Source organism: Silurus aristotelis, assembly GCF_946808225.1.
Source record: "Silurus aristotelis genome assembly, chromosome: 28".
Classification (NCBI taxonomy): domain Eukaryota; kingdom Metazoa; phylum Chordata; class Actinopteri; order Siluriformes; family Siluridae; genus Silurus; species Silurus aristotelis.
In genome coordinates, this window is record NC_139601.1 from 3841999 (window position 1) to 3855752 (window position 13754).

Genomic DNA, 13754 nt, shown 5'->3' on the forward strand with positions numbered 1-13754 from the left:
TGAGGGTCATTTTTATGATTGGTTAACACTTAATAAGCCACGCCTTTCATTCTTTATACATGAGCCATAGTGACGTCAGCAGTGTGCTGCTTTTGGAGGGCTTGCGAGAGGAAGCGGAGCTGCACTGCACTTATAGCGGGCTGGGCGCGTGCACGTCACATCAACTCATCTCATCTCATCTCCGGCGTTCAGGTAGGAAGCAACGCTGACCAGCGTACACACACACACACACACACACACACACACAGGTTGAAATCTAACGCAAATAGGGAAGTGAATCTTTGTGTGATTAATTGCAAGCTATTTATATGCAGATCCCTGTATAGAGGAAGCGCGGCGACGTAAATTAGACTACAGCGGAAGGCGTTTCAGTCATTATTAAAATGACAGCATGTGCACGGGATCAGTGCAGTGAAGTTCGTTGCATTAATGATCTTGCTTCATAACACGTTATATCGCTCTTATTACCCGTGCACTGCCAATTGTGCCTCTCCTATGCAATGCTTGGAGATGCAGATGACTACCAGAGATTAAGGATGAAGGCTGCTCTTTTTCTAAACGGCCACCCAGGCAAAGAAACACAATCAAGAAGGGAAACTTATGAATGAATGGAAAGGGAAAAGGAAGTGTGATGTTATTAGAATAATACAGTCAATTTAAATTAGAAAACAAAAGGCAGGACTAACTCTAATTCCAAGTGTGAAGACAGCAAGAAAGATCTCGGAATCTTATTAAAAGGGACTTTTAATAAGGAATCCAGGAATTTCCTCAAAGTTTCCAGTTCCTTAAAAGTCCAAATAAATGCATGGTAAATATTTGGGTTTAGGATGTAAGATTTGTGGAAGGGGGAGTGTCCACTTTCTTGTTTGCCTGTCTCTGTTTTTCAACTCACATTTGCTGCTTTGAGGTATGATGTTCCTTTATACATGAGCTTAATTTTAAGTTCTGCATTTCATCTTGGGATGTTCAGCACAAAAATCTGTAACAAATGCTTGCGGCTAGGCTCAAAAGAACTACTGGTTAAACTCTTTTGCAACTCAGTTGCAGTTTAGACTGGTCTGGCACCCATACTATGCGAATCATGTGACAACAGCATGTCAGAGGACACATTAAAGAATCTTTAACCCTTGATTTCAGTAGCACAATCAAGGAAGTGCTGGTTTTTCCCACCCAGGAACATAATTAGCATAACAGAAGCTGGACTTCCTTTAGTGGCCACTTGGTATGTGAAACCATCTTTCATTCAAACAATGCTTTAATGCAAAGTGTGTTGCTAATGTCATGTCAGAGGGAAGAGATTGTTATCAGACACAAAAGTCATAAAGCCGAACTATCCTGGCAGCAATTTGACTGCTCTCTGGTTTATCTGTCGGCTATTAGTCACAAAGTGTCTTATTTTGGTGCCCTTTGGACCTGGAATGGGAAGTTGGGGAAAATGCTTGTGGAAACTAGAATACAGACCCACACAAACATGTGCACCACTTTCCCATGCTGTATGTAATAAAGAGGAAATGATGCGCTATTAATGAGCATGTGGTGTGTTTGGTTTCTATGTTCATAAGGATGTTAATGAGCAACAGTCTGGTTACAGATCAAGGAGTGAATGTAAAACAAGCACAAAATAACAAACCCAGTTTACATAACCCATGGGAAATTCCAGCACGTTTCACACAGATCATGGTGTACTAAGCTTGTCAGTTATCTTATAGTGTTTTTTGGGGTTTTTTATAGAAATGTTTTAAAACAATTTTTCTGCACTTAAGTAGACCTTTTCCAACATACAAAAAGATTTATCCTAGATTTAGTGAAAGAAGTGATATTTATAAAGACAGACGAAAGCAGGCCCTTCAGTTATGAGACAGGGGCACTGTAGTTGCAGCAATAAAGAAAAAAAAAAACCAGTCATATCGTAAGTGATAAAATTTGCACGGCAAAAATGCAAATTCTATGCAGGAGAAAGGGCATGGGGACTCGCATTTGCATCTGGTAGCAGTTACTCTGGCTTTATGCTAACTTTATCAAGGTGAACCTTTTGTATGAGCTAATAAAAAGCGAGAAACATGTAGGAGGGATTGTGGTCTCTTTGGTCACTAAAAAGTAAAATAGCTGCTTATTATTGAGTCTTAAGACTTAAGCTGTTTTCTTACTGTTGCTTGGTGAACACCAGGGGGAAAAACAATTAGCCTCTTGAGGATTCATGCTAAATTCTTTCTGCCTGCAAGAATTTTCTGGTTAGCACCTCTGCCTGCTGGCATTTCTCCAAAATGGCCGAGACATAATCTTGGTTATATACTTAGAATATATATATATATATATATATATATATATATATATATATATATATATATATATATATATATATATATATATATATATATATATATATATATATACACTCATACTTGGACAAAGAGAGTTCAATATCTTTCTACTTTTAGTCTGGGGACAAAAAAGGGTTTGAGGTGTGATTTTTGTGTCTCTTGTGTCTTCTGAGCAGCCATGGGACACCAGTGAGTATCTTCTCTTTCTGATGAGCTCCAACTCTTCTGAATGCTGCATGCAGGGTCCGACTTTTCCCATTTGTCTGAATTGCAGGGTAGTTAGTGACTGCTCAATACCACTCAATCTTTCCTTCTATATCCTCGGTCCATACTGACCGGTGAACATCTGACCCCTTATGACCTTTCATCCTGCATGCACACCAAGCACTCAAGCTCTGTTTTCTGGATAAACCTAATGTGAGCGATGCCAAAGCATTTTTACCTGTCTGCACATATTTGAGTGTGTCATAAAGGCCCATATCTGTGTTAAAGTGTCTGGTTGGTGCATCAATCTCAGTTTAGCTTTTAATCTTACATGGAGAACTTGGAGAAAAATGACTGCAGAGCTAATGCAGAAGACAGTGTATAACTTTGGCATCATCTTGCATGTTTGGATGTGATCTAAATTTGACCATGTGTTACATTCTTCACTGTCTTTGGCTGTTAAAACGACTGTCTTTGGCTTGCCAACTTTCCAGAAAGAAGTTTTGAGGAAGTTTATTTATTATCAGGTTTAAGTTTTGCAGTGTGGAAAGACAAATTCTTACATTCTTTTATGGAAATTAACTTTCTGGAATAAAAAGCATGGCATTTAAAACAAAACAAAAAAATTATTTGCTATTCATATCTGTATACAATATCTGTATATGATGATGCTCCAATGAACCCAATTCCATAAGATTCCAATGGAAGTCCATCGAATAGAAGAAGCCATATATACAGATTTTGATTCATTAAATTCAGTACTTATTAAAGTAGCACTTATAAATTAGCTATAATTGAGACTGATACATTTCCACAGTAATGACAGAGGGGATATAAACTTCTGAACACATGAAATGTTCACTGCATACCAGTTTAGCAAGACAAGCGGCATACTTTCAGTAGTCAAGACTGCATAATAAATGTCACCTCTTAGACTAAACATTCTTTACTGTCATATACTCGTTCTAGCCTTTCAACAAGTAAATTAGAAAGTTTAGAAAGGCATTACTCAATATATCATGCTTTTAGATTGCACCTTTGTGCTCTTTTAGGGAAGTGAAACTTTACATCCTGCGGTCAGCCTAGACTCAGAAGCAGTGAGGCTTACTTGTTAACTTCAGCCTCTTTTGTGTGTGACTTCCTGGGTTACTTTTTTTTATCAGCTCTGAGACCATAAATGTCTTTTTTGCCTCAACAGAATCTACATTTACCACGCTAGCATTTGTTTCCTCACTGAGACCTTACTTTCTACCACTTGAACTTTTCAGACCCAACTGCTATACATGCAATGAATTTCCAGTTGCATATTGGTTTTGCTTTTTGCCACTCAAAGGCTATTAAGTGCCATCTTGAATTATTTCAGTTTAACAGGACAAGTGTCTGATATCGTATTAGATGTAGGAGGACAGGCTCTAGAAAGGTATATTTAATAACAACACACTTGTCAGCCTAAAATTATATTAATGTTGGTCTATCATCATCCAATCCATAAATCTATAAACATCACACAAACCTTAAACATGTGATTTTCTTTCCTTTATTACTCCTCAATTAAAAGCACATTACATTTATCTTAAGTGCATCATGAACAGAACAGAAATAACTTTCTTCATTATGACCTTGCACATCTTTTTTAACAGTTTCTGCAGAGATTCAGGTGAAAAACTCTGTATCTTGTCATAAATGAGCAGATTTTTTGTGGGTTTTACATCAGTGAGAATAATAAAAATACCTGAATTATTAGGGGAGGCACTTGGACCCCGACATACATTCAGCATAAGGGCAGATTTCCTTGAGGATTTCATAATTTAGTCAAGTTTAAAGAGCCATTATGACATTTGACAGGCCCACCCATAGAATTTTATTCATTCGCATTTGAAAGGCAACCAACAGTGTCTGGTAACATCTTAAACAACGATTCCATTTTCAATTCACTAAAAGATTAAACGAGTCTCCTTTAAACCAAAAAACCCAAACATCTTGGCATCTTGACAAAGAGAATAGCCATTGTCTCTAAGTTAAAAACAAAAGACCATTACAAAATATTTGCCTCTCCACAAAGGTGTTTATTTAGAGGCAATCAAAGATGTAAATCACAATTAATTTTATGCTGGTAAATCAGCTAGTGAAGGTCTGAAGAAGCAGAATTTGGAATCTCCCACAGCATCTATCTCTGAGTCCTGGAAAGCAGGCTGTTATTATGCTGGTTATTTTGGTCCGAGAAGCCCTCCCATTATTGCCTTTGAAAGGCCGTGTGTGCGTGATGACTGATGTGCCCACTGTTTGTGCCATTGCAAAGCCCTAAAATTAGAACCAATGTGCATATTCCACACAACACAACTCCACCCAGTTTGTTAGGGGTTAGATGGAAAATATAATAACTTGTATTAGACTATTATATAAGGCATTAGTAGTTTCACTCTGTTTGGTGTGTGTATATGAGGTCAGTGAGTGAATTACACAAAGCACATACTAACTCCAAAATTACAGTATGTAATACACATTCCTGATATAGTACATTTTCTTTGAATAAATGAAATGACATGCAGTCAGTTTCATGCAAGAGCATTTTATATCTGTAAAATTTTTCATTGGCCCGTGAGAGCCTCTCTGGCTTTGGAGTACAATATTTTGTTAAATGAATGATGAACTAGGAAAGCTCTTGTAGGGAAATTGCATTGAAATGAGACATCACAAAATGAGCTCTGTAATTCAGCTCATTGATCGTCTGATCATTGATCCCATCTATTTTTTACCAATTGTTGAATAGTTTCTGTAAGGTTTCTGATTGCATACAAAGCGATTCACCCTAACAACCCAGTTTGCATATCTTGCATTGTAACATTTTATTGAAAACACATACCACTACAAGATCTTTCTGTATGAATTAAAGCAATATCTATAATCATGATATTGTTTGGGAAGCTTTTCAACACTTTGTTTTGAATTAATAAAAAATTAGGGTGCAAATTAAAGGTAAAACCAAGAATAAAATTACCTGATTAATGTCTTTTGTAGGGTTATAAAATTGCTTCTCTCATGTGTCAGTTACAGGTCCTTTAAATGCAATCTTCTGAATCTTAAAAATTCTAAAATATAAATGCTAAAAGTATCATTTAAAAAAAGAAACATTTAAATTCCTTTTACATGCTTTAGTGAGTTTACAGCACTGTATTTTCGGAAATACTTGTAATGCATTCAAATTGTTTTTAAAGAATCGCAAATTGTTGCTTTTTGTATAAATTTTAATAAATTAAAAAAATGTTTACACAATTTATCTCTCACTAAATGGAATTGACTGATGTTCCTAGTATCTTTTTAGAACGTGTCTCAAATTTGTTATAAATTCCTTATAAATCAAATTCAGGCAGATATAAAAATGGCCTTTGTGTTTATTTTATTTTATTTTTTTACCTCAGTGGTAATAATGGTGAATTCACGTAACGGTATATAAATTTTTATAGGATTGCCGTAACCCCGTTTAAAAAAACTCAATACTTATTTTCTGTTTTTGAGAGTATTTATAAAGCCTATACAAAAGCAGAACTATTATAGGTTACATCAATCTACATTTGGTAGATGTGCTTATCCATGCTTGTCTTGTGATTTGAATTTACTTTCACAATCTTAACCACTGGGCTAAGATAAAAATGAAACAAATTTTTTATATAATTGTAATATAATATAAATTACTAATACAGTGGAACCCCGCTGATCGAGATTAATTTGTTTGTGTCCAAATATGCTTGTACTCGCATGTAAATTTTTACATAAGAAATAATCTAAAAGCAATGAATCTGTTCCCAGACCTCAGGCGATCGCTTATTTTAGCCCTTAAATAATGTTTTATGCGTAATTTGACACACAAATATACTTGTAACCAAGTACATTATTTTCTATTTGTTCTTTATGATTGTACTTATAGTTGATCTAGACATGCCATATTGCAGACAAAGATCTTGTGTCTCGAGACCACGATCATGCTTTTCTACAATTTTTTTCTTTATTTCAATGGTTATTCTTTTTACAACCTTCTTTCGAGCGCTATCACTAAACTTCTTGGGACCCATGATGCTTAATTTATAGTGAAATAAAACAAAAACACCATAAAAACAGACAAAAAGCACAATATTCACACAAAGAATAATGTCTATGAAACGACAGCATGAAGCGTGGGGACTGAGGTGATGAGCGACGAGCAGATTTTTACAAGTAAACCCGCTCGTACACCGATATTCTCGTACAACAAGGCACTCGTACACCGGGGTTCCACTGTATAACCCCGTGTCAGCATGCACTTTATCTAATGTGCTGGCGCCACAAAAACATAAATTTCCCAGATTCTGCTATTCAAATGGCCCAAAAAACTTTGTACAAGATAAGTAGCATCACATGGGACATGTCAAAATGCACTTTAGCTTTAACCTTTGACCTCTACAATCTCATCTTTCAGCTGCATTCCCTTGTATACGTAGTAAAATAATGTGACTTAATCTTACAAATGACTCTATCCAAGTTCCTTTTCTTGTTATCCACCAGCTTACAGTTGGTGGATCATAATAACAGTCATCCTCTAAAACGTAATGAGAGGAAATTTAATGCAGATTACCGTATTACAAATAAAACGAACATGTTTGACTGAACTGTGCTTTCCAACCCCTAGCTACACGATATTTGATCGGAACAAGATGCCCCTGGGTGAAGATGGACACTTGTGGAAGAAAAAGACATCCGACATAAAGGAGAACTACGACTTCAAGGAGGTGTTGGGAACGTAAGTTTTCTCGCTGCTATGGTGCACTTAATAAGCTATGGACATTGTAATGTGAAGGGAATTTGCTGGGGATCTCCATATGATTTTTGCCACGCTTACTTTTACACAAAGTGCAACTTATGTAGTGGAGAATGGTTCAATGTTATAAACATTTACTACTGTAGGACATAATTCCTTTCTTTTTTTTTTGAGAAACAAATCCACAATTATACAAGTGACTGTTAGGATTTGCTAGTTGGTTCAAAAGATATCAATGTTTTTTTACAGCAGAATTTCACTATAATATTTCTGTCATAGTTTGAATAGTCTATACAGAATGTCTATACAGAATACATGTCTATATAGACAATAGTCATAATAGATATGACTAATCTATTGTAGTATTCCTAACTTTCTAAGTAAAATTGATCTATTATCGAAAAGTTCTGACAGTGAGTAATGGCACAAAATTGTTTTCATAGCAGTATCACCTATGCTAAGCATGATTAGTGCAGTTTTGGACATGTAGAGCATTTCTATGGTAATGTGTCGACACATCTGAGAAAAATGTTGACATTCCTGATATTTTTGTCCCATTTCCAGTGTTATTCTGCCTTTCCTTTGTTTGTATAAAGAAGTGCTAGTTAGTTAAATTGAGTCATTAGCTAGCATATGCTTGGCCAGTTTCTTAGCAACAGTGTTCTCACCACTTTAACCACATGAACTGGGAGCATATTGTGTGTGTTCCCATCTCAGGTCAAAAGCACACAATTTAAAGTTAGTGAACAGCACCAAAGTAAATCCATGTTTATTGCAATGTGGGATTTATTAGTAATCTAGAGGAACAGTGCTTTTTACCCAGTATAAAATATTAGCATGCTCATAAATCTTTGGTTATTATCCCTTTTTTGCAACACTTTTATTGACTTATTGAATTAAGTGACTTCAATTGCAGTCATGTGTGACCATTCTTTGGTAACTCCTCTGGTGTATTGATCAGTGAGTTGACCTCTGTGGTCATTCTGAGGTCTAGTCCTCAAAAGCAGACATTCCTAGAGCAGAGCAGCCACTCTCTTTCTCTCTCGAGCTGTTATCAGGCAGTAGTTTTGATGCATGCTCTGCTAGAAGGTCCTGGGAGAGAGCAAGCTAAAGAGTTGTCTAAAATAGCAGCTTGCACCATGGCACAGGGGTCACATTATTTCATTTAACTGTGTGTATGCATGTATGTATGTGGATGGAATGGCAATGGACTTGACCTTGTGGTTTGTTCATTTTATTCAGTTGGCTGACATTTAATTGAATATGACTAATGCAGAATTTGAGACCATTTCAGGAAGTAAAAACACAACATCGGTTCTCTTGAGGCCCTAAAATTGAACTTGTCACCTTCTGTGTTCTTATACACAATAATACCCACTTAGTTATGCCAGTTTTTTTTTTGTTTTTTTTTTATTACTAAGAAAGCCTTTATCCAAAACCAAACATCTGTTGGTGAAAGATTTCCACTGAACTCCAAAAAGGAATCTTTTTTCAGTCCAAGACATCCTTTCCTGGTAACACTGCAAGCTTAGGCATGCGTGCAGCCTTGCAACCTCACAAGATTACCTCGCACCATGCTTATGAGTTTTCCGACCCTCCTCTTGTCCAGACACGGCGAGGAAAGCATCGCCAGCTCTTCCTGCCTCGCTTAGCTCCGGGTTCATCGTGGGCTGGTTGTCTTGGCAACTGGAGCAGACACTTTCCATATGGACTAAAACAGTTGCTATGGAAACAAAGTTTTATTTTCTATTAATAATCTCGCCGACAAATGTGTGAGCGATTGCAAGGCTTGGTTTAATCTATCTAAAATGATGTGTTTTTTTTTAACATGATTTTTGTTCACTACTGTGAGATAGGGGCAGTTTCCAGGAAATTCCCCCCCCCGCCCCATTGCACAATTTTTTTCAGTTTCATTTTGGCAGAACCTTTATAGTTCCTGGTTCCTCATTTTCTTGCACTTCTTTATTTTTATTTCACAGATAAATTACATGAAAAGTGAGAACCCTGCAGAAGATTGAGTTCGAATCCAAAGTTTGGATAAACAGTGACCCAATTAATAAATCTAAATAAAATGTTGACCTGAGAGAAAACTAATTTTTTCATCAAAATGCAGGCAACTTGGGTGTCTTATTTAGATTTAGTAATGGGGCCTGGGCATGGACATTTACATTTAAGTTCAGGAACAGAAATTCACATGTCCAGTAAATGTTTTCTAACTGTGTACTAAGTAGACTTAAACCTGTCCTTAAGTCCTCTCTAGTCCTTTCCAGTCCTCTCATGTCTACTCATCTCCAAAACAATAGATAACTCAATGGTAATTAACAGTGCAGTGAGGCTCCATGTTTTCTCTGCTGTTCTCTAATTAATATTAATATAATGCACAAATCCCTCAACACATTCATTTAATTTTAAATGGAGTCTCTTGTTCGACCTACACTGCTTTCATTACAGAAACAAGGGTTGACTTTTTGGTGACATGTTATGACTGGCTGCATATGATTTTCCATTTCACCAAAAGAGCACTTTAATTGTAGCAAGCCAAAGTGCTAGGTCATGCAGTTTTGGTGCGTGTGTGTGCGTGTGCGTGTGTGTGTGTGTGCGTGTGGCAAGAATAGTCTTAAGGTGACATGGTCGCTCTCATGATTTTGAAGTTTATTTTTTAGGTGGCTCCTGTGTACAATCCTGTTAAAGTGCACTTAGATAAACTTCACTTACCCATAAAATGTAAACTCATATTTGATAAGCATCATAAATCCACAAGATCTTTTGAACTCCTGCTACTGGCTAATGATATGACACCATTATTGAACAAACTCAGTTCATCCGGATCATAATTAACTCTTTTGAGTAAATGTTTGCATAAGTAAACTATTGTGGATATTCTCGTGCCAAACAGACTTTTTTTTTCTTCTCACCCCCAGAGTTGTTTAGAGATGACTTAACAAATGTGCTTTTGTCCTTTAGGGAATGCAGTATCCAAAACTAGTGGGCTGTGTGACTTTGCTTCTGGGTTTCTTGACTCCCAGCTCCTGTAATTAAAACAGAACATAATTAATGAGTGCCAGCTCTGCTTTGGAGAATAGCAAATCTTACTGTTTTCTCTTTCTGTCATTCATGTATACTGGCCTGGTCCTCATCTGCTTCATTAGAGAAAAAAATACGACTCAGTTCAGCTCTTATCGAGTCTCGCAGAGTCCTTAGAAAGATGGCATTAGAAACTCTAGGCCACAAAAATTAATCGAAAAATGTGTAAACAATTAACTGCCTGTGACTAAAGAATAACAGGTTGATTTTAAGGTTTTTCTCTTTGATAGATAAACTTTAATTACTTAAATATTCTCCTTAAACTAATCAAACCTGTTGTTCAGGAACCAGTCTGATTGAACCATCACACATTTACATTCTGCGCTATTGATTTTGCTGGTGTGACTAACAGATAGCCACATCGGTCTGGATAAGCTAATAAACTCCCTCGAGTAACACAGTAGCCTGGTGTGATCCATGGCAATTCCCAGCATGCTTTGCAAACATGGTTGGTTGGGGTCTGGACTGGAAATATTTGAAAATCAATATGGAGTGTGGATCTGCTTTTTTGCTTGGCTGTTGTTCTTTGCTGGTGATATTAGTTTGGCCTGTTTTCCATTTTACAAAGCTAAACTTGGTAGTTTTGTTTTGTATTTTGAGTGGCTGTTGTTCAGAACACAAATTCTTAAATTTTTCTCTTTGTAATGAATCATTCTTCCAGTATTTTGAAATTAACAAATGCAAAGTAGATGCAGAGTACTGCTACAAACGTTTTTTGATGCACTATAAAGTGATTTGACACTTTTTTATTTTGCAGTTTTTTACTGAACCACCGAAGATTGTAGATGTAACCCCTTCCCACTTTCTTACAAAAAAATAATAATCATTTGCAGTCTCTTTGTGGCTTCTATTCTTTGACTGATGATAGCTGATAAACCTGAGCACAACATTTAGTCGAATAGCTTAAATACAAATCTTCTAAATTAATATTATTGTCTCCTGAAATTCCAACTCAAAAATAATTTCTCTGAATAGAGACTTTTCTAAATGAAATTATTTTTATTATTTATCAGACCTAATGATATGCCAGAGGCTGCTAAGCACCCATAGCTTTCACTGCCCTAATATAAATGTTAGATTAAGTGATTGGTAAAATAAGGCATGTGTGTTTTGTTTTTTTTGGGGTTTTTTTACTCAGCGGTTTTGTTTCTATTTTGTCATCATATATATATATAGAAGTTTCATGACTTTATCTATCCATCTTGTGTGAATCAGTGGGTGGGTGGAGGTGTGAGGTTTTGGCCTGTTTAGTTCGACTGAAAACTGAAAGGTATGCTGTGTGGTGTGCTTTTTTCATGATGTTACTGACCACATTTTCTGAAAGAGTTATTTTATGAGAATAAAAATTGCCACAATAAGACTAACAAACACAAAGAATATTACAAATTGATCAACCGTGTGTCCTCTTGATGAGAGATACTTGAATAAACTCTATGCAATTACAATAGCAGTGTGACTATGTGTTACTCACTTTTAAAGTCAAGCTAGTTTTCTATAAAACAGTGTTTGTGGATCCTTTCTGCTTTCTTTGAAAAATGTGTATTAAGTTTTAAAGTTAAACTGAGATGATTTTGAATTTGTATAATATAAACATGAGAAACTTAAACATTATCACAAGTCCAAAAAATTGCTGTTCATCAAATTCAGAATTCTGAATAAGCAAACTAGCATATTTGTGATTGATATTCATCAATATTACATCACTTAATATGCGAATAACCAATGAAAGGTACACGAGCTGGGGGACCGCTGATACTATATAGGTGATAACATGTCTAATTACATTCAGATGTTCCACAGCATTAAAAATAACTACAAAATATGTTTAAAAAAAATCCTCCATGGTGGTAACTTATTATTTTGCTATAACATGTCGTATTATTTACTTAACTGTAAAGGATTGTGTTGTCAGTACAGACTTGTTTCTAAACTGACCCACAACTGAGGCAAGCCATAGTGTTGTAGTTTAACAATGTGGTTGTGTTTGGCTGTGAAACTCCTCTCGCGGTTCAAGTTTCTAGCCGGGTTAGTGTCTTGTTGTATAAAAAAAGGGAGCACAAAAGGAGTATTATGTTACTCCAGTGGTTCAGATGGTCTTATTTCACTGCACTCTGTGGGTTTGGCATGATGATGGACGTGGGTACAGTGCCAGCTCATGAATATTAAAAGAACATAATGGTTTATTAAATAAATCACCTATTAAACAGACGGTTAAATATTGAATGGAAGTGTTTAGAAGTGGAAATAACATGACGTTTAGCTGCATAATTTGGTAGTAGTTTTATCATGCCCAAGGCAGGTACTGGTGTGTGTTTGAGTGTGTGGTTGTATGGATGGATGGATAAATTATACATAAAGACACCACCCTGTGTTTACGGGGCTGCTAGAGACACCTGCTCCCTCCTCACTTTCGCCTGCACATGCATGCTCACACCTCCACTAGAACAACAAATTAAAACAAATGAAACACTTCTCTACGACACACAAAAAAACACCTCGGTGGACATTCTTGGTTACATTTGTTACTTGTATTTCATCCTGTTTTTGCAACCTACAAATTTATGTTGTAAATTGCCAAACCACTGAAATTTCACATGCATTGTGCAAATACAGGTTACACTTTCCTGACAAAATTATTGGGACACCTGACTTTTCCAGCCATATGTTGTTCCTCACCAAACCGTTACCAATAAGTTGGAGGCACACAATTGTATGGGATGAATGAAGGAACATTGGATTTTCCGATCACTTGAACTAGGGACCCAAACTGTTCCACCATACCAATGCTAGCTCCTTGAAGATATGGTTTACATGGGCTGGAGTGGAAGATTTTGAGTGGTCTGCTACAGAGTTCTGACCACCAGCCTACTCAACACTTTTGGGATGAATTGGAATGTTGACTGCACCCCAGGCCTGATCACCCTATACCAGTACCTGAAACTCGTGTGGTTGAATGAATCTTCATGGAATTTCCAAAAGCACACTAGAAATCAATTGGAACATTTTCTTAGAAGTGTGTAGGTCATAATAACAGCAAATAGGGATTAAATGTGGATGTTAAAAAAAAGCACATAGCTTGTGGTCAGGTGTCCACAAGTAGTTTGTCCATATAATGAAGGTCTTTTTTTTTGTTTGTTGTTTTTGTTTCTAACTATGCTGGTATGCATTTAATTTGTAGTGTGTATGTGTATTGAAAATGGCAACATCTTCATGAATGGATTTTTCTGTACAATGTTTAAACCAACATTATTCTGAAACAAATCGTAGAATCTTGTGGATTGTGGTTATAGATTCAATTCACTTCATTTTTATTTGTATGTATATATATATTTTAACAGATCAGGACTTTGATT

General features: G+C 36.2%; 1 protein-coding gene across 1 annotated transcript in view; it reads left to right on the plus strand.

Annotated features, from left to right (window-relative positions):
* The first annotated feature begins 57 nt into the window (after window positions 1-57).
* Window positions 58-13754, plus strand: part of camk1b (calcium/calmodulin-dependent protein kinase Ib) — a 34258-nt gene continuing 20561 nt past the window's right edge. Inside the window, exons 1-2 of the mRNA XM_083533641.1 lie at window positions 58-192; window positions 7189-7299. Of these exons, the coding sequence (XP_083389767.1) occupies window positions 7214-7299 (86 nt within the window). The 5' untranslated portion in view covers window positions 58-192; window positions 7189-7213. The remainder of the gene's footprint in view (window positions 193-7188; window positions 7300-13754) is intronic.